Raw genomic sequence first — 22,778 nt, 5'->3', positions numbered from 1 at the left:
ACAGTCCTCCGTGAGTCGGATCTCTTTAAACTCTGGTGGAAGAACAACGACTCATACTGAGTATAAATTTGTTTATTATTAAGAAATAATATTATTATTTAGGGATGCACCGAAATGAAAATTCTTCGCCGAAGCCGAATATAATGGAAAACTTGGCCGAAGGCCAAATACCGAACACGTTTTTTCGCGTTATTTTTTTCCATTTATTTTTCACCATTGCATAAATTAAATAGTCAAAATGTGCTTTTTACTATTTTGTCTTACTTTTCAAAGAAAAAAATCAATTACAAAAACTACAATTTCAAAATATTTAACACTGAACATTTCCAGCAGGCACAGGCTACCAACAAGGCACAATATAACTTTAAATAAATAAATGAGTAAAATAAAAATATTTTGATGTGGTCATCTTTGAGCCCCTTGAATAGCCGATGTTAGGCCTATAACTGACTGCTGAAAGAATGGAACACTCTGTAGAGTGCAGAAAATGGTTCTATTGGGTTCCATACGGCTGATTATATTGTGGATATATACCGCTCGCATCCCTGTACACCTCGCCGAGTATTATAGTAGATATAGTAGAGTTAGATACGTTGTTAATGTTATGTTCCTTGATAGATTTAGTTAGTTTAAACTATAGATCAGTTCATTTAGTCCCCGCTGGTTTCTCCGCTCCCAGTCCATAGTACTAGTTCATGTTTCTTGTTTTGTGTTGTGACCCTGTTTTCTGTGACGCGACTCTGATTCCTGCTTCGCCCCGTTTATGCCTGTTTGCCAATCGCCCGACCCTTTGCCTGTCTGGACTATGTTTTTTGGATTACGATTCGGATTTGTCTGCCTGCCCTTAAATAAATACGTCTTTACCTGCTTCCGTACTCTACTCCCTTACGTCTCGCGACGTGACAGAATACTCCGGAACAGAAACAATTAAACGCACATGTCCACAGTAAACAATGTCACGGTTGTCAACATCCGAAGAGCATGTGCTCGGTGACCACTCGTGCACGTAGCTCTTGAATGCGCTCGCCCCCTCATCTCTCCGAGCGCTCCCGGAAGTGGAGGTCGTGACATTCGCGCGTCTCACTCTAGTCGCTAGGCTATTTGGTCGCGTCATCAAACACGTCATTGTTCTTTCAAATTTATTCAGCCTTTTCACTGATTTATTTATCAATATTTTTAATAATAATAATAATAATAATAATAATAATAATAATAATAGGGATGCACTGAATGTTCGGCAACCAAAATTATTCAGCCGAAAATAGCAAAAAAAAGCACTTTCGTTGTTCGGCTGAATAATTTCGGTTGCCGAACTTTCGGTGGATCCCTATTATTATTATTATTTAGAATATGGATAAAAATTCCTCACTCAGAGATAAGGACATTTGCTGCTATTATGAACAATAACTTCATAAACATTATTGTAGATAAATGACACTGTACCTGAGCACACGACTCCTACGTCCTCCTGGTGTCCACATTCACCCTCTTCACACAGCTGAAATCTGCAGTTCCACAGGGACGTCTCGTTCCCCTCACACTCCACCTCATTCAGCCATATGGACCCAGTTCCAGGACCAAACCAGGCTGGTATGTGTGTACTGAGGGCCACTCCACACTGCAGCTGTCTGCACACCACCTGCGCATCCTCAATATCCCACGAGTCATCACACACTGTCCCCCACGAGCCGCTGTGGAAAACCTCCAGCCTTCCTGCACAGTCTCCCCCAGAACCAACCAGCCTGATGGACCTGGGGTCTGGATTTAATGTTATAAGTTATATAAAACTAATAAAATCTCATAACATATTTAATTACTCTGTATATTTAGTAGGATATTTTAGAATTATAAATATATGTATTACTGTTGTTAATAGCTGCTCATTGGTAGGTGTTGTGCTGCTTACCTGAGCAGGTGATGTACAGCTGTTCCCCGGAGCTGCAGTTGACAGGTTGTGCACTGCTGCAGTTCCCCAGATGAGCTTCACTCCCAGAGCAGCTGAAACCCGTTACACACATGTGTTTGTGTTCAGTGGTGGATGGAGAGGAGCGGTAGTTCAGCACGGAGCCACAGCCCAGCTGTCTGCAGAGCACAGACGCCTCAGACAGACTCCACGAGTCCAGGAGAACTCTCCTCCAGTCCTGCCTGAAATAAATCTCCACCTCCCCCTGACACTCGCTCCCTCCAGACAACCGCACTCGCCCCTCATGAAACGCCACGGATGATCCTGAAGCGGAAGAACATCATTTAAATATTCTAATGAACACTGACTTTATTCACTAACGTGGTGTAGGTGATGTTAATATCTCACCATTACAGATGACTCCAGCATCGTGTTTATGAGAGCATGCAGCTCGACTCCATGATGAGATCCCACATTGTGATAGGTGTGTCTCCTTCCCCTGACAGTCAAACACATCAGCCCAGATGTGGCCACTCCCCTCCCCAAACCAGTCGACCTCCACCACAGCCACAGCACTCCCACAATCCAGCTGTGCACAGAGAACATCTGCATCTCTCATATCCCAGCCTACAGCACAAACTGCGCCCCAGTCACCGAGGTACTGGAGCTCCACTCGACCAGAACAGGAGTCCGGTCCGTTCACCAGCCGCGCCCCTGTGTGACCTGAACAAACAGCCGAGAGCTCAGTGAAAGAGGAAAATTAACAGACAGCTTAAAGTTTGATTGACAGGTATGTGTTCTCTATTTAAACAGAAGGTAAATCATGATACTTCACCAGAACATATTAATCCCACATCGTTGTAATGGGAGCAGGTTGAGTGTTTGAGTGAAGATGATGTTGGACAGAAGTAAATCTCAGATTCGGATCCTCTACACTGAAGCTCCTCTGTCCACACCTGACCCTCCCCTCGGCCAAAAGCAGCTGATCCCAGAACCTCCACAGGAATCCCACAGCCCAGCTCTCGACACACAACCTCTGCATCCTGCTGGTCAAAGTCAGCATCACACACTGTGGACCAGGAACCTCCAAGAAACACCTCCACTCTCCCAGAGCACCGGTGAGGACCAGCAGTGAGTCTCGAATTCTGACCTGTGTTTAATTTAATTGTGTAAGTATTGTGCAGATTTTCAATAAGACAGAGTACCCTTACAAACAAAACCCTACAGGAATCCTGCAGGATTTTCATTTCTCTGCATGATGTTTGCTGCTCTCCTGCAGGAAAGATGAAATCCTGCAGGACACATTGACAAACTGTGCAGGAAATTTCTCTAGGTTATAGAATGGAGCCTTCAGTACAACAGAAACATGCAGGAATGTCCAACACACTTGCTGCACAAGGGAAAAATCCTGCAGGACTACTGCACACCTCCTACAGAAATAAAATAAAGTTCCCAAGTACTTCATCTCTCCTGCAGGACAACTTCTTATTTCCTGTAAATGAAACAAAAATCTGCAGGTTACGTAGTGGATAAAATGAATTAAAAATGGTAGATCTGCTTTGAGTGGGAAAAACACGCTGCTTAAACCCTCTTTCTGAAGTCTTTTAGTAGATATGTAGGCATGCTCATTTTAGGCCGTGTTGGGGAGAAGCTAACTAAAAGTACTGATGCTACTAACCTAACTACATTTTTCAGTAGTGTGACAGTGGCTCTGCTACTTTATAAATAGTTTCTCTTTTCCTGTAACGAGTTACTTTTTCAAACCAGTAGCGATGTAGCGTCACCAATCGCTACATATTTTGTCCAGTTATAACGGTCCTCTTCATTGCATACCTGCGGTGCCCGCTTGCTTCACAGGAATTAAGAGCCTCATTAACTCACAAGGACAGGAAGTGACCGTCTGATGGACACGTAAAGCGACCAACCACAGTTAGTTACGTGATGTATGGGGCGGGTAAATGATAATACCATAATAAATGAACCCTGGAGTTTATTCTCTGATACAGAGAATATTACTGCTGCTTTGTTGTTAAAAGTCAACACAACACAATGTTTACATTTACTTACAAATAAAATAAAATAAAATCATTCAATAAGTTTATCAGTGCGTGCCGAGGGGTTTATTTTATGTTCTGAATACAACAGTCTGATTTTTATCATAATATAATTATTAGTGCTGTCAGAATTACAGAGGAAATGTTTGAGATTAATTTGAAGTATTTAACACAATAAAAAAAAATTAACACAATTAACGCAGCTGTGTTTTGTTTACTTCCTGTGGTGACTGACCTATGACTTATTAAATATGCGTCATTACATTGTGTTTAATTTCTTTTTGCACAATTACACACAGTTATTCATAAGCTGATTCACAATCATGACAAACTAAAAATGTTACCCATTTAAGTAGCTTCAGTGTAGTGAGCTACTTTCTGTTAGTAACTTGTAGTGTAGTAACTACTTCTTTAAAAGAGTAGCTTGACTGTAGCTTAACTACTTCAAACTATGAGTAGCTTGTAGCTTGAAAAACTACAGTTTTAAAGTAACTTCCCCAACACTGATTTTAGGATAATAAGACATGTTTTAGTCATGAACGACTCAGTGTTTTAACGAATCAGTTGAGTAAATGATTCGATGAGTCATTCACAACGCACAAAAAAGACTTTTTCACACGTACTGGTGTAACGATGTCATTTACAGAAACGGTCATTAAATGAATCTTTTTGGAGAAAAGATTCTATTCACTGAGATGACGTCACTCTTTGGCAGCGTAATCGCACAAGTATTCGAATTCACAAATTCAACTGTCACCAACCTCTGTGTGTCTGTAGAGGTATAGTCCAACTTTTATTCAATCATTTCTTTAATCGTTATGGTGTACTGAACTACTGTTCTGTTATGTGTTTGTAACACAGCAGTTAGTGTAACGTTAGCTCTCTTACTAGCAAACACGGCTAATTTTATTATTTACAGTCTTTAATCTTTTCTCTTCTGTTTTTAGGTGTGAATTGAACTCCGGCTTGGAAACTTTACAGAATGCATCAGTCATTATGTGACATAATTTCAGTGAATGAAATAATTTCTGTGTGAAAATGCTTTTGTTGTGAAGTTATTTCCCCAGTATGTTTCCTGCAGGATACAAACACTCGCCATGTCCTGCAGAATTTCAGATTGATCCTGCACAATAGTCCTGCAGGAAGTGTGTGTTTTAAACAGACCTGCAGGACATCATTCCTGAAGGATAGAATATTAGATGCATATTCCTGCATATTTTCCTTCATAGAATTCCTGCAGGTATTTCTACAGGAAAATGAGCTGAAAATGTGGGATATCTGCAGAATATTCCTGCAGGATTCTTCTAGGGGTTTGTGTAAGGGTCTCAAGAAATCATTCCAATGTCATTCCAAAATGATTCAAATTTAAATAAAATCTGAATTTTATTAAAGATAATTTACTGCTATAATTCAAATTCAGTCAATTCAATCATAATAATTATTTAATTCATTGTAATATATTTTCTAAATACAACAGTTTACCTGAGCAGGTGACTCCAGCATCACGACCATGACCACAGTAATCCCCCCTCCCAAATGATTCACAGTTCTTCAGTGTCGACTCTGATCCAGTACAGTGTACATAAACCATCCAGATTGGTCCTGATCCTCGTCCAAAGTAACCGTATTGTGGTGCATTTACAGGCTCCCCACAGCGCAGCTCTCTACACACCACTGCAGCATCGTCCAAATCCCAGTCATCACCACACACTGTTCCCCACTGTCCTTCCTGAAGAACCTCCACTCTCCCAGCACAGCGACTTCCACCATTCACCAACCTCACACTGTCTGAGAGAGAGAGAGAGAGAGACAGAGACAGAGGGAGAGAGAGGTTATATTTTCTTTTTTCTTTTTTTACACACAATTTCTCTCTCTATCACCACACACACACACACACACACACACACACACACACACACAATTTCTCTCTCTATCACCGCACACACACACACACACACACACACACACACAATTTCTCTCTCTATCACCACACACACACAATTTCTCTCTCTATCACCACACAAACACACACACACACACACACACACACACACACACACAATTTCTCTCTCTATCACCACAAACACACAGACACACAATTTCTCTCTCTCTATCACCAAACACACATACACACACACACACACACACAGACACACACACACACACACACACACACACACACACACACACACAAACACACACACACAATAAATCCTGTGTAAACTGTAAGCATTAATCGGGTCCTGATTTTATAACTGAGGCCTCAGAAAAACCTATGAGGATTATGTGTGTACGCTCATGTACAGCTTTTTAAATTCTATAAAAATGAAAGACTTTCACTGTTTATAAAGTTACGATCAGTCCAGGAAAATTTCTCCCATTTCAGGATTAAAAATGGTGGCTACTGTTAAAGTGAGAAGTGTGTGATGTTTTAGTGTGAATAATCAGTGTGTACTTACCAGCTGCTGTGAGTGTGAGTGTGGATGAGAGAAGAATAAAAGTCAGACAGATTTCCATCTCCCTCCTCGCTGTACACGATGTGTTCACCTCCACTCGCCCAGAGAGACTGAGAGAAGTGTGTCCCCTCACTCAGCCCCCTACAGAGAGAGAGACAGAGAGACAGACAGAGAGAGAGAGACAGCCACCAATCACACACACTGTTACCTTATTAGAAAGATGACAGGAAATCATCACACAGCCTCAATAACAAATCAGACGAGGCGTCTCTCACTTTCTCCATATATATCAAAATAACGTCAGCGCTGATGAACAGAGCTCCGCCTCCCGTCTCTGAGTTGTGTTACTGAGGAACAGAGCTCCGCCTCCCGCCTCTGAGGTGTGTGACTGACGAGAGTCGACCACATCACACACTGATTTCAGAGAGAGGAAGCACTCGGCTGTCGTACAGCATTAATGCCTGACAGCTGCACAGAGCAGATACACACACTGATAAACCACTGCAGCACACTGCAACTACATCAGCTACACACACACACACACACACACACACACACACACACACATACACACACACACACACACACACACACACACACACACTGATAAACCACTGCAGCACACTGCAACTACATCAGCTACACACACACACACACACACACACACACAGTTAATATTTATCATTACATTATTGTCATCATGATTTAAATCATTTCTAGACTTGTTTTTTTTTTTTTTTTTTTTTACTGAAGAACATTTATTTTCTAATAATTTTAAGGAATATTAGACAATTTTGACAATTTTGAAATAATTCTTACCATTTCACTTCCTATTAGATATTATTTTTTAAATACACGAGCATTTAGTCTGGGTTTCAGGATTAAAAACATGAGTAATTAAAAGTAAATGATTATTTAATTATTTTTTATTACTAAGATTAAAATTTAGCATCCACAAGATGGCAGTAAAGCACTTCCACAATGAGATTTCTGTTTAGTGAAATGTGTTTTTATCTTAACTGACCTGCAGAGGGCGCTGTGAGGATTATTATTATTATTATTATTATTATTATTATTATTATTATTATTATTATTATTATTATGGCTCAAGCACTGAAAGTGTACAGGAATAAAATAACAGCAAAATAATTTCTTGCTTTTCACCCGGAAGTATGCACACCTGCTCTTTTCCCATGTACCCATTGTCTGTTATGTGCCCACATCACGCGTTTACGTGCACGCGCTGGTAGAATAATCATAGCTTAAGGATCAGAACCTGAGTAGACAGAGTATGTTGATAACCAGCGTCATGGTACCAGTAAAGCAAACTGAAAGATGTCGGGGTTATAAGTTTTCAGTCCGTTTATAGAATACGATGACGTGGACGAGAAACTTTAGGAAGACAGGGACCATGTGACTGAGACACACCACCAAAGGCCTTTTCTCAGGAAATTACATTTAAACTTCTATGGACTCAACAAATGATGTCATTATACTTACAAAAAAAATCATGCATTCTGAACCACGTTATCTTTTTCTTCTTCTTGCTTGTACTATTTATAGTACTATAAGTGTACTATTTCAATATATTAACGAAATCCTCTATGAAATGTTCATATATTGACGTGCTAATTAGATAGCTTACTGCAGCTAGCTATGTTGCAAGCCAGTTCAGTATTTGTTCATTTATTTATGAATATTTTTATTTTCTGAATGGTTCCTCATAATATCTAAAACGATCGATGAACAACCTAATGTTAATATCACATCTTAATAAACAATATGAAAACAAACACGACCTTTTACATTTCCACAGTGAGAACATTTTATTGCTTTAATACAAACTGCCTTAATCCCCCACTCCACATACCACATGATCTGCCTGTACACGATCTGTTCAAAAGAAACGATGACAAAAGATCAACACAGTGCTGCTTTAATAGTTTAGTATTTAAAAAATAATCTAACATAGTTTTTGATCATATAAAATGTTTTGATTACAGTCACTCACACCTCCAGGGTTGGGGGTTCGGTTCCCGTCTCCGCCCTGTGTGCATGTTCTCCCCGAGCATCGAGGGTTTCCTCCGGGTACTCCGGTTTCCTCCCCCAGTCCATAGACATGCGTTGTAGGATAATTGGCATTTCTAAATTGTCCATAGTGTGTGAGTGTGTGTGATTGTGCCCTGAGATGGGTTGGCACCCCGTCCATGATGTCCCCCGCCTTGTGCCCTGAGTCTCCTGGGATAGGCTCCAGGCTCCCTGTGACCCTGTGAAGGATAAACGGTACAGAAAATGGCTGGATGAATGGATGACTAGAGTCATTTTATAAAAGTTTGATCATAATAAAACTCCACAAGGTGGCAGCAAAGTACTTCTAAATTCACTTATCTGAAGCGGCTTCGGTCACTTCACTGACCTGCTGAGGTGCAGAGGTGTAGAGCGTCAGGATTCCAATCAGGAGTGCCAATCTCAAATGCTTTCAGATTTTTTATAACAATAAAATTATGATTACAAAATGTTTCATAATAATGTAATTCAAATAAAACAGTATTTCAGCAACAAGCAATAAATCAACTAGAATCTGACTCATGCATAGATCTACTTCAAAGAGTCTGCTCCAGGTTTCCTGATATTTCTTTCTTTTTGTTTGATTTAATTTGCTTTATATTTTGGCTCAAGTTATCTGAAAGTTATATATATTTATTGTCAGGAGCTGAGGGAACTGGGGGATCAGTATAGCAAGACATTTTCATGGCTGCCTCATCGAACCCATCGAACTGAACACTAGAATTTGGACACCTACCAAAGCTCAGAGTTAGGACATAAAAGAGTCAAGTCCCCTTTATTTCATCAGCACACTTAAAGACAAGTGTTGGGCAGAGTGCTGAACAATAAAATCCAGCAATTCCAAAAATGAAAGAAATTAATGCTTTTATAAAACAATAACAATTAGGGACTAAACAATCGATACAAGGGACTTTAAAAAACTCAAAAGCCTGGGGGAATAAAAAGTGTTTTAAAATGGATTTACCACATGGCTTTATAAAAAGGGGAGGAGCTGAACAAATGCAAAAGCTGAAGAAGTCCAGCCTCATTATGATGTCATTCCAGTGTCCAGCGTGAATTTAGTCATTGAGAGATCAAGATATGGTGCTATACCATGCTGAAAAAAAACCCACTAGAAACACTCATAGAATTTGTAATGGTTTAAATGGTTATAATGGGAATTGTATTGGTTTTAATGGAAGCTATAATAGTCCCTGTGGGTCTCTACTGGTACATTGTTGCCTTCTATTGGTGGCACATTATGACTAGTGGATACAATTAAGAACCAATAATGGTAATGGTTTTAATGGTTAGCTGATGGTTTGTAATGGTATTTGTAGTGGAAACCATTAGAATTTTCCTGTTGTTTCTTTTTTTCAGCAGGGTATACCCATGATCTTCCAATCCAGTGGACATGTTTGTCCTCCACTCAGAAGCATGTGTACAACAGCTAGTGCACTTTTAAGAGGTGCTGAGCTGACTACCTGCCCAGTGTTATTTATTATAGGAAAAGCTACGGGGTGGATGGCCACAGAACCGTGACCTTCTGACTTTAGAAAGTCACTTCTATTTCCTTATGCTCCAGGCTGCCAGGGCAGTTTCCTGCAGAACTACAAAGCTGATGCTCTCTCTTATATTCATGATCCTGACCTCAAGGAGCCGACCATTATACATTCCGGAGACAACAACGGGAGCAACCTGTGACCCCGGAGCGACTAACAAGCCCCTGAAGGGGTGGAGCTACAGGGGCCATCCATCATAAATTGCCTACCTCACCTGGACACCCTGGAGTTACATCCACACAACAATCACTGACCATGTCAGTGTCAAGACTCCTCATTAGCTACCAGCCAGGTTTTTTCTCACACACCACGAAAACATTAGGAATCTTTCAACTGGCAGCTTACTGTATTTAGTTCTCAAAGTTGGATTCAGGAAGTCCGTGAAACTTTACAAAGGGGTCCATGATTTTTCTAATTTTATTGCAGTAGTGGAAATCACAACCCAGCATTATCAGTTATTATGCCTATAAATAATGTCAACTGGAATTTTATTTTATTTGAGTAAAAATGGATGTACAATGCAGAAATGATGTTGAAAAGTATCACATATTTAAATAAATACCTTGGGTCTGTACCTGTAAAACGTTTCAGAACCCCTGATTTAGCAGATTCAACTTTTGAATGAAACTTCTATCCATCTGTTTTCTGTAGTGTTTATCCTGCACAGGGTGGCGGGGAGCCTGCAGCCTATCCCAGGGGACTCGGGGTACAAGGCAGGAGACACCCTGGACGGGGTGCCAACCCATCACAGGGCACAATCAGACATATATTCACACACTACGGATGATTTTAGAGATGCCGCTCAGCCTACAACGCATGTCTTTGGACTCTGATGAAACCGGAGTACTCAGAGGAAACCCTCGAAGTACGGAGGAAACTCACAGGGTGGAGGCAGGATTTGTACCCCCAACTTATAAAGTCAGAAGCTCAGAGCACTACATTTACAAAAGGATCAGGTTGTGTGACTTCATTTTTTTTTTTTTTTTTACTACATATACTAATGTACTACATGTGTAGTTGTCTCTAATTTCATTTTTATTTCAGCCACACATATCCATGTGAACAGGCAAAACAGAAAAGACTGAACAAACTGGCTAATAATTAAAAAAAAAAAAAAGTAAGTAAATAAGCATTCGGCGCGATAGTGGCCCCCAGCGGTTGGTGCCGGAAGTGCATGCGGAGCGAGAGGGAGCGGCAGCAGGGAGAAATAAAACCGCTCCCGGATCCCTGCACACACTCCTTTATCTGCCCAAAAATACTGCGCAGCAGCCTTAATCTGGAGAAATATCTGGAACAATATTTGGAGAAACATCTGGAGAATCATCATCTGGAGAAATCTGGTCCGTCACTCTTTCCATCAGCCGGACTGCAGCTTTCACTCCAACGCGTCTGTGTGTCTCAGGTGAGAGAAAGGCTTCGGCTGTCATCTCTTACAGAAGCGTTTCTGATGCCGGTTCCAGCAAATTCAGGGCAGCAGAATGACACGTTTCACGGCTGCAGGTGGACACCTGTGTGCATTTTAGATCCACAACGGAAGTCAATTGAGCTTTAATTTAAGCCGCGTGCCTGTGTGTGTGTGTGTGTGTGTGTGTGTGTGTGTGTGTGTGTGAATTGTTTATAGCTTTCTAGTAACACTCGGAAAGGTGTGATGCTGATGTGATGTGCTTTTAGATGAGTTGAAGATGATCTGTGATCTGATCAATAAATCCAATAACACTAATGACGCGTTACATTTACAATGAAAAGTGCATTAGACTGCAGACCAGCGCGCGCTTCTTTATGGGTGCTGTCCCTTTCCCCTTTATTATTATTATTATTATTATTATTATTATTATTATTATTTTTCTGCATATTTGAGGGTTAATGTTGCACAGGTTGAATGATCCGACACCCACAGATGAGATCCTGAGAATGATGTGTGTATTGAATTTAAACCAGAACTGAATGACTGTGTGTCAGAGTGAGAATATTTGCAGTGGGAATGAATGGGACACGCTTCATTGTGTGCATTGTGCTAGATGTAATAATAACGCCCTCATTTTCCCTCCTCTGTCATTGATTTGTTCCCTCGGGCACGAATAAAGGACTTCTTTTGGACAGACATCATCCAGATAATGAGTTTAATCAGGTTCGAGTAAAAACAACAACAACAAAACACTGGAATTCAGATGCTGCAGGTTGATCAGATTCCAATCTACACTCGCCCACTCCATCAGCAGTGCTGAATGAGATTCTGACCCGAGGATTCACTGAATGTTAGACACATTTATTGGGGTTCTCAAGGTTCTCCAATCCCAGCACTGATAAAGAGCACAATAATTCAGCTGCTCCAGGATTTTGCGGTGGAGAAATGAACGCAACATGAAGGAAACTACGCGATATTCGGAGGAGCTTTCAATTTTTCTACATTACTGCAGATTTTCTGCAGATTCGGACCGAGACGTGTCGTGTGACGTCATCACGACGTGCGTTCATCCAAAGCCCTCTGCGATTCACGTGCGTCGAACATGAGTACAGCTAAAAGGTCTCGTTTACCAACAAACCTCACCGCGAAAGACCGCGCAAAACAATTTCGTAATTGTGATTTCGCCAGTTCAAGTTGTTTTCCTGTACGGACTGACAGTTAGATCTTAGGGAAAAAAATCTTAGAAAGAAGGGTTCCTTTGGTTAGCTTCCTTCTGAAAAGGAACCCCTGAGTTGTGAAGTTCTACACAGAATCTTTAACGAGTCGTATTCAGAGTAGAGTTAAGAGTGTAGAGTAGTGCGGATTTGATAATCATGTAAAGATGTTAGATGTAGCTACAGACGTAAGATCTATTCAGACGTAAAGGGGGCGGAGTTTCAGTAAAACAGAGGCGTGTCTCAGTTATGCACGATTCTTGAGATTGCGTGATAACGACTCGAGTGAGGAGCAGTGTTAAGTCCGGCGCCACTGTCTGGCTGTTTAATATAACTGCAGTATGTCACGCAGAAATGTATCTTTTGACTCTAAATACACTTGCAATTTAATATGCAGTTTAAGTGAGCTGTAAGCGTTAAGCTCGTTTCCTTTACACGTTTTCTTGCGGCGTCAATAAGTTGTGCACATGAGCATCTGAGTTATTTAAAAACAACAAAAAAGTAAAATAACAGTGTGTGCTGGATCAAGTGCTATTCTACTGTATGTGCTGCTGAATAATGAGTGTGGAGCCATTTTGCTCAATTAAACCAGTGATTAATGGGATCGTTACAGCTCTCGCCATCTTCTCATTCATATATCATCATATTAGTCTTTTTATTTTACATTTTAAATTGTCTTCTGGCATCGTATTATATCTGACAGCAAAGAAATGAACGTTTCTTGTCCTGTCCACATTTTCTTTCTCTGATATTTTTGGCTTTACAGTAAACGCGAGTGGTCTCGGACACTTTTACTCAAGAAAGATCTGGCAACCTCGGAGGTGTGAAGTACATGCAGGTGATTTTGAATACTCTGAATGTGGAGCTCAGAAAATCCCAACTCTGAACATCCACATCTGCTTTCATAACCTGCATTTCCTCATGTTCTCATGAGTTTATAGACATCAGATTTACTGTACGTACACATCGGTGATCTTCTGCTCCATCTTAAAGAAGAACGTCCTCCTTAGCAACGTGTTTGGTTCTAATCAAGATGAATGATGTTTGGATGGAGCGAGTAAATGAGACTGTCAGTCTCCATGGATCTGTGCATGAGGAGGACGTAGAGTTGATGAGATTTCCACATGAACGTGTCACTGATGTGAGCAGATCCTCCCTGCTGGATGGTGAAGTTCTCCTCCTCTCTGTCTGTCTCAGACTCTTTATCTGGTCGACTCCTCTGTTACACTCCGCTCTACAGTTTGGGCTGCCTGTTTACTGCCCCAGTTTTCCTCTAAGAACATTCACGTCTAAACTAGAACATCTTGAATCGTATGTTTGTTAAATGCACTGTTGAAGTTACACATTTAGAACCTGCAGATTTCTGTTTGATGCTTTATTTGTGTTTTTGTACATATGCAGTCTTGAAATATTCGGCAAGCTTAAGGGTTCTTCAGCTGTTCCACTCGGGGAACCTGACTAACCTGGCTGAGGTCAGCTCATGTGTTAGTGTAAAGTGTTTGGTTCACTCTATAAAGTGGGTCACTACGCTGCGTTGTGATTGGCCAGACATTTCAGGAATCTCTAAACTTTCCGTGATGTTCAGTACATGCTGATTAATATTCAGTACAGACAAATATATTAATTACAAATACATTAATTCTCTCACTTGGCTATCAGCAATATGATTGGCTTGTTGTGAAAAGCACATCACGGGGGGGCGCTACTGAGCTACCAATGGAGTAAGACACGAAGTTGGAGACTCCTGCTGATTTCGATTAAAATTGTAATTAAATTGCGCTTTTTCAATCATATAATAGATTTTGACTCATTCTCCAATGGATTAAAGTGAGGGATTTGACCATTTCAGTCTTCCCGCACCACACAGCCAAGATAGCCCGGGTTCAGGCTTCGGGTTTGGGTGTGGGTTTGCGTGTTTGTTGAGGGGGGGGGGGTCCCACTTCAGCTCTGATCGGCTATTTGTTTCCCTGTGGTTTGCTTTATTTAAATGGTTATTAGTAATATGGATCCCAGCACAGCTGGGACAGGCACGCCTTTAAGATTTATTAGTTGGAACGTCAGAGGTATGGGTAATCCTGTCAAGAGATCTAAGCTTTTTACACATTTGAAACATTTAAACTCTGATATAGTATTTTTACAGGAGACGCACCTACGTATTAAAGATCATCATAGGTTACACTGCCCTTGGGTAAGTCAAGTCTTCCACTCCAATTTTAATTTGAAGGCACGAGGGGTCGCTATTTTAATTGGCAACAGGTCACAGTTTTCATCCACTAACGTTATTGCTGATGTGAACGGTAGATATATTATAGTTGCTGGTACTCTAATGCAAAGACAGGTTTTGTTGGTAAATGTATACGCTCCAACCTTTGATGATGTGGAATTTGCCAATAGATGGTTGAGCAACCTCCCCTTTTTAAATACTCACCTGTTGATTTTCGGTGGAGATTTAAACTGTTTTTGACCCAAACTTGGATTGGTCTAATTCCCGTACTGGAGATCCCGTAACCCCTCTCTTAAAAAGTTTTCTTTCTTCACCCAGGTGCATCATTCCTATTTGAGGATTGATTATTTTTTTCATAGACAGCACTCTTGATTCTTGTGTAGTTTCTTCTCAATATTTGGGTATTGTAATTTCTGACCAGGCGCCTCTACAATTAGATATTCATCTTTCTATTTATAAACGTAGCCGACCACCTTGGAGATTTAACTCTCTCCTTTTGGCAGACAGTGAATTCTGAGAGTTCATTTCAACTTCTATTTTCTTCAATCAGAATGACTCCACCACTTATTCATTGTTATGGGAGACACTTAAATCCTATATCAGAGGGCAGATTATTTCTTACTCCGCTCTCTCTAATAAAAGGCGCACTGCTAGGCTTTATGAACTCACATTGGCGATCAGTAACCTCGATCAACATCATGCATTGAACCCTTCTCCAGAGCTTTTTAAACAGCGCGTTACGAAACAGGACTCAGAGACAGGAAGTAAGCGCAGGAGTGTAGTCTTTATTTGCCACTTAAATAAACACACGAGGAGGCGGGAAACCAGGTCTAAACATAAAAAAACTCAACCTCAAGCAAAGAGCACAAAACTTAACAGGGTGTGGAAACTCACATTTAACTGACTTAAACAGTTCTGCTTTAACTAGAAACGAGGCAGGAAACGCTCCTCTAATTATGGCAAACACACTTCCTTTAACTAGAGCACAAACACTTCCTTTAACTAGAGCACAAACACTTCCTTTAACTAGAGCACAAACACTTCCTTTAACTAGAGCACAAACACTTCCTTTAACTAGAGCACAAACACATCCTTTAACTAGAGCATAAACACTTCCTTTAACTAGAGCACAAACACATCCTTTAACTACGACAGGGCATACACAATCTTAACTCTGGCATGGCCTAAACCCTCTAAACAACGTGTAAGCTAAGGACAGGAAAACAGGCAGAGCATGGCAACATCACAACCTGGCACCATTATTAATTCAGTCTTCTTCTCTGTTCATCCTTTCTCGTGCCGTGCCGTGCCGTGCCGTGCCACCACGCGACGTGCGCAGCAACACAAGGGGTTTAAGTAACCAGTCTCTTGATTGCCGACAGCTGGCAACACTTGACACGGCTTTAGCATCCATGCGCACTTCAATCATGTGCACGTGCGTGCTCTCAAGCCGCTCGTGCATGTTGTCGCCACAGTGCCATCTGCTGGCGGTACCATAACACAGCGTCTCGACTTACAGGCAGAATTTAATCTTATTTAATTGAATTTAATCGACTAAAGAGGCAGAACGCTTGTTGTTACGTACTCATGGTTCATACTATGAACATGGCGACAAGCAAAGTCATTTACTGGCACAACAGCTACGGCGACAGGCCATTTCCGGTCTCATACCCAGTATTAACCCACTTACCTCGTATGGCCGAAAAACCGGCTTGCCCATCTTTGATCTATTCCCGTAAGGACCATAGACCGGCTTGGTCGTCTATGCCAAATCCCCGTAAGGCCGATATAGCGGCTTTACAGTGTAAACGTTATCCCCGTAAGGCCGGTGTACCGGCATTACTCTGCTATGATTCCTTACTTATTTAATTATTATTTTTTGACCCGGAAGGTTGATGACGTCACGACGTGGTTACGTTATTACACCGGCATTACGATGAAGATCCAAGCGTGAATATTGGTGTAATAGTAGAATTGAACTGAAAATGCCAAAGCGAAAAGCTAATCGTGTTCCAGCTAAAGTCACACCTACAGTGAACACAGGTACATCTAAAACAGTGAAAAAATAAGAGAACATACACAGTCACACAGGCGAGAGCGAGGATTCTAGATAGTGACAGCAGTGAAAGTCCAGGCGATGTTGAAACCGAAACTGATAGAAACGCAAACTCTCCTGATTCAGACCCTGATCCGTCTTCATCTTCAGCATCAACCAGTGCGACTGACACTGCAGGGGTCTGGAGTCATAACCTGACCATCTCTGTGCATTCGTGAAAACACCACCTGCTGCTCTGATTATCACCACAAACTTGACTTTTGGCGCTAAAATGCATTTATTTATTTATTATTATTTACTTGAATTTATTCAAAGGCATTGACCACGCTGATTCTTGTATGGTACTTCTAAATGAGTATAAGGATTTTAGCGAGCATTTTTCGTCATTTCTCTAGTTAAGAATTGTGCTCTAAGTTTAGTAAAAACACTGAACTGCTTCATTTTCAAAGTAATATTACACAAATACATTATTATAAGTTGTTTCAAGGCCTAAAAATGTTAAAATTAAAATGTTGATTTTGGCCCAGGAACTCAGGGTTGGCGTGCTGTTTCTCTGGGGAATATAGGGTTATGGGACATAATACTGTGGGAACTTAGGGGTAAGAAGGTTAAAAACACTTATAATATTGTCACTACAGATCCCATGGAAATGAATGCCAATTTGAATCATTTTACTCTTCACTTTATAAATCCTAATTTCCTGCAGACAATACTGAAGTGAATGCATTTCTTCAAAATCTTTGTAACCCTGTTGTTGACTCTAATACTGCCAAGCAACTGCCATACATTTTATTTTGAGGTAAAAAAAAAAAAAAAAAAGACTGGCCAAGAATTACTTAAAAAAAAAAAAAAAAAAAAAAAAGCAACCAACGCAGTCAGGCACTGGTCAATAAAACAGTCACAAGAAGAAATGAACAACCATCAACAATCAACAATCAGGTGCTGCCAAGAACTCCCCCAGCCTCAGGAAGCACCCAGCTCCCCATAGGAAAAAACAAAAACACAAAAAACTAAATCAATTACAATATGCTCAAAGCAGGCAAACAAAAGTATACAAAAAAAACTAGATAAAACAAAAAAGACAAACTTACTGTTACAAAAACACAGACAACCCCACACTCAAACTGATTGCAGGTAGCAAGTTTACCAAAACTGACCAAAACCACTACTACCACCAAGCAGTATCAGTATAACTGATAAAGACTGTTACAACACAGTGAATTAAAGAAAACTGATCTTAGTGACAGTAACCAACACGAAGCAAAATAACAGAACAAAGCAGAACAAAGCAAAGCAAAATAAAGCAAAATAAAACAGCCCAAGACAGCCCAAAGCAACAAAGCAGTCCAAAACCAAACAGCAACGTGGCTCCACAAGTGAGGGGGAGGAGCTATACCGAAACGACCACACCTCACTCAGCCTGCCGTAACGCATGCAAAATCAAGGACCCTAAGAACAAACAGGTGTAACAACCTCAATTTGGAAAGCATGCAAGATCATTTAGCTCGAGTAACAGAACTAAACGATTTACCTGCCGTGATCCGATGACATGATACTCACGATGGAACATACGAAAATCAAATGATAGCTTCTTTAGTAGTTGTGACAGCAACAGCTGGCACTCCGACCTGGGCTATGTTAAACTGCCAGTACTACTCAGTACTACACTATAATATACTACTCAGTATGAGAGCTGTTTTTATGATTTTGTTCTTGTTTTATGTTTTATGTTTTATTGTATGTGTTTAGTGTTTTATTCTGATTATGTTTGTACAGCACTTTGGTAAACACTTGTTGTTTTTAAAAGTGCTCTATAAATAAACTTTGACTTAATCTTTACACACCACATCTCAACAACTGCACGGTCCTGTAGGTTCATCCTGTACAACATCAAGAAAATCAGACCCTACCTCACCGAACAGGCTACACAGATACTAGTCCAGGCTCTTGTTAACTCAAAACTGGACTACTGCAACTCACTACTCTCGGGCCTCCCGGCCAGCTCCATCAAGCCGCTTCAGATGATTCAGAATTCAGCAGCACGCCTCATCTTCAACCAGCACAAGAAAACCCATGTCACACCCCTCTTCATCTCCCTCCACTGGCTTCCTGTAGCCGCCCGCATCAAATTCAAGGCCTTGATGCTCACCTACAAGACCTTGTCTGGAACAGCACCCTTCTAAAAAAAAACACGTAAATAAAAACTGTCATTTTTAAATAAAAAAGTAAAAGCAGTAATAACTAAAACACATACTTATATTTATAATAAACAATACTTGTATTTTCTAAAATAGTCATGTTTCTTTGTTGTGCTCTAATATAAGTAATTGTTTGTGATTAAAAAAAAATAAAGAATTAAGAATTCTTACCATTTCACTTCCAATTAGATATTGTTTTTAAGAACACACATTGTGTCTGGGTTTCAGGATTATAAACATTAATAACTTAAATAAAAAAGTAATTACTTTTATTAAAAACATTTACATTTTCCATCCACAAGATGGCAGTAAAGCACTTCCACACTGAGATTTATGTTTAGTGAAATGTGTTTTTCTCTTAAATGACCTGCTGAGGGCGCTGTGAGGTTATTATTATTATTATTATTATTATTATTATTATTATGTAAAACTGCTAACATTACAGTGGCACAACTATGAGTAATTATAGAAGGGATAAAATAAAATAAAATAAAAAATATATATATATACAACCCATAATATGTAAAGCCACAAATAATAATAAACACAGTGTTAATAGTGTTAATAGTTAATTTTTCATCCAGTTAGGAGCAGATTCGACTCTCGCCCTGGCCGAGACCAAACGCTCGCGTCTTCCACAGTTCAGCTCTCGACACACCATATCTGCTGTTTCTAACTCCATCTCCATCTGATTGTGACACACATTACCCCAGGTTCCATTGTAGAACACTTCCAGATTCCCTTCACAGCCCTCCGTGAGTCGGATCTCTTTACACTCTGGTGAGAGAAGGATGACTTGCACTTAATCTGTAAAAATCCTGTTTTATTGACTCAGTTAAATATGTGTAATGTTATATTTATGTAAAAAAGATATTCAACATGGATTACATTTATAAACAGGTCTATCATGGTGAATTTCAGGAACTTTGGACCTCAGTTTGAAATACAGACATATTCATATTTACAGGTTTAATCTCAGTCATTACACTGTACCTGAGCACACGACTCCTACGTCCTCCTGGTGTCCACATTCACCCTCTTCACACAGCTGAAATCTGCAGTTCCACAGGGACGTCTCGTTCCCCTCACACTCCACCTCATTCAGCCATATGGACCCAGTTCCAGGACCAAACCAGGCTGGTATGTGGGTACTGAGGGCCACTCCACACTGCAGCTGTCTGCACACCACCTGCGCATCCTCAATATCCCACGAGTCATCACACACTGTCCCCCACGAGCCGCTGTGGAAAACCTCCAGCCTTCCTGCACAGTCTCCCCCAGAACCAACCAGCCTGATGGAGCTGGGGTCTGGATTTAATGTTATAAGTTATATAAAACTAATACAATCTTATAACATATTTAATTACTCTGTATATTTAGTAGGATATTTTAGAATTATAAATATATGTATTACTGTTGTTAATAGCTGCTCATTGGTAGGTGTTGTGCTGCTTACCTGAGCAGGTGATGTACAGCTGTTCCCCGGAGCTGCAGTTGACAGGTTGTGCACTGCTGCAGTTCCCCAGATGAGCTTCACTCCCAGAGCAGCTGAAACCCGTTACACACATGTGTTTGTGTTCAGTGGTGGATGGAGAGGAGCGGTAGTTCAGCACGGAGCCACAACCCAGCTGTCTGCAGAGCACAGACGCCTCAGACAGACTCCACGAGTCCAGGAGAACTCTCCTCCAGTCCTGCCTGAAATAAATCTCCACCTCCCCCTGACACTCGCTCCCTCCAGACAACCGCACTCGCCCTTCATGAAACGCCACGGATGATCCTGAAGCAGAAGAACATCATTTAAATATTCTAATGAACACTGACTTTATTCACTAACGTGGTGTAGGTGACGTTAATATCTCACCATTACAGATGACTCCAGCATCGTGTTTATGAGAGCATGCAGCTCGACTCCATGATGAGATGTCACATTGTGATAGGTGTGTCTCGTTTCCCTGACAATCAAACACATCAGCCCAGATGTGGCCACTCCCCTCCCCAAACCAGTCCACCTCCACTACAGCCACAGCACTCCCACAACCCAGCTGTGCACAGAGAACATCTGCAGCTCTCATATCCCAGCCTACAGCACAAACTGCGCCCCAGTCACCGAGGTACTGGAGCTCCACTCGACCAAAACAGGAGTCCGGTCCGTTCACCAGCTGCGCCCCTGTGTGACCTGAACAAACAGCCGAGAGCTCAGTGAAAGAGGAAAATTAACAAAGACACATTAAAGTTTGATTGACAGGTATGTGTTCTCTATTTAAACAGAAGTTAAATCATGATACTTCACCAGAACATATTAATCCCACATCGTTGTAATGGGAGCAGTTTGAGTGTTTGAGTGAAGATGATGTTGGACAGAAGGTAATCTCAGATTCATTTCCTCTACACTGAAGCTCCTCTGTCCACACCTGACCCTCCCCTCGGCCAAAAGCAGCTGATCCCAGCACCTCCACAGGAATCCCACAGCCCAGCTCTCGACACACAACCTCTGCATCCTGCTGGTCAAAGTCAGCATCACACACTGTGTACCAGGAACCTCCATGAAGCACCTCCACTCTCCCAGAGCACCGCTGAGGACCAGCAGTGAGTCTCAAATTCTGACCTGTGTTTAATTTAATTTTGTAAGTATTGTGTAGATTTTTACTATCAAGAAACATTCCCATGTAGTTACATAATGCTTTCAATTAAAATAAATAAAAATGAATAAATAATACTTAATTAATGTATTGGTAAAGTTTTAATTAGTCAAATCATGCTAATAATTTAAGAAATGTTTTTTTTTTTAATACAACATTTTACCTGAGCAGATGACCCCAGCATCATTAACATGATCACAGTTATGTTTCCCTTGTGAGCTACAATTGTTCAGAGTCAACTCGGATCCTCTACAGTACACATCATGTATCCAGATTTCTCCTGAACCTTGTCCAAACGCAGCCCAATAACGCACATCTACAGCCTCCCCACAGCGCAGCTCTCTACACACCACTGCAGCATCTTTCATATCCCAGGCAGAACCACACACTGTTCCCCACCGTCCATCATGAAGAACCTCCACTCTCCCAGCACAGCGACTTCCACCATTCACCAACCTCACACTGTCTGAGAGAGAGAGAGAGAGAGAGAGAGAGAGAGAGAGAGAGAGAGATGTATACAGATGAATGGTGTGAGTATATATAATATTAGTGTATTAGTGGTAACAGCAGCATCACAGTAGTCTGGTATGTCCTGAATGGAATCAATGACAGTAAATTCACTTTGATGTTATTTATGACTGTGTTCATGATTGAGATTAAAAACTGTCACATTATTACATACCTGTCAGTATAACTGTCTTCTGATCAGCTGTAAGGATGTCATCATAATTCTCAGCTTCATTCCCTACATTAAAACACAGATATTTAAAGTGGTGAAGTCATAATGAACATTAAAGTTACAGAAATAGTGTTTAAGAGTCACAACAATTACAGTGGGTCGGATTCAGAGTCAGTGACTTAAGTCCAAAAGCAACATCAGTATGTAAGCAGAAAAGTTCCTCATATTCAGAGACGGGTTACGCAGCTGCTTAAGTCAGTTTATGATTTCTTCACTCAGATTATTAAAATCACCTGCATGTAATTCATGACTCTAAAGTTGGGACAAGAGACCAGGTTTTTT

General features: G+C 40.8%; 2 protein-coding genes across 2 annotated transcripts; both read right to left on the bottom strand.

The window, feature by feature from the left end:
- Window positions 1-2,574: 2,574 nt before the first annotated feature.
- Window positions 2,575-21,190, bottom strand: LOC128623157 (scavenger receptor cysteine-rich type 1 protein M130-like). Its single transcript, XM_053650042.1, has 6 exons — window positions 20,980-21,190; window positions 20,575-20,895; window positions 20,112-20,426; window positions 19,827-19,895; window positions 5,440-5,745; window positions 2,575-3,053 (listed from the first exon to the last, which is right to left on the bottom strand). The coding sequence occupies exons 1-6, from the start codon at window positions 21,188-21,190 to the stop codon at window positions 2,725-2,727; spliced, it is 1,551 nt and encodes a 516-aa protein (XP_053506017.1). The 3' UTR covers window positions 2,575-2,724.
- Window positions 21,191-21,391: 201 nt separating this feature from the next.
- On the bottom strand, window positions 21,392-22,186 carry LOC128623301 (putative DMBT1-like protein). The gene is made up of 2 exons (XM_053650269.1): window positions 21,921-22,186; window positions 21,392-21,723 (listed from the first exon to the last, which is right to left on the bottom strand). The coding sequence occupies exons 1-2, from the start codon at window positions 22,123-22,125 to the stop codon at window positions 21,395-21,397; spliced, it is 534 nt and encodes a 177-aa protein (XP_053506244.1). The 5' UTR covers window positions 22,126-22,186; the 3' UTR covers window positions 21,392-21,394.
- Between the last annotated feature and the right edge of the window lie 592 nt (window positions 22,187-22,778).

The sequence above is a fragment of the Ictalurus furcatus genome, chromosome 19 (genome assembly GCF_023375685.1).
Source record: "Ictalurus furcatus strain D&B chromosome 19, Billie_1.0, whole genome shotgun sequence".
NCBI lineage: Eukaryota > Metazoa > Chordata > Actinopteri > Siluriformes > Ictaluridae > Ictalurus > Ictalurus furcatus.
This window is presented reverse-complemented; position numbering and strand designations above follow the sequence as displayed.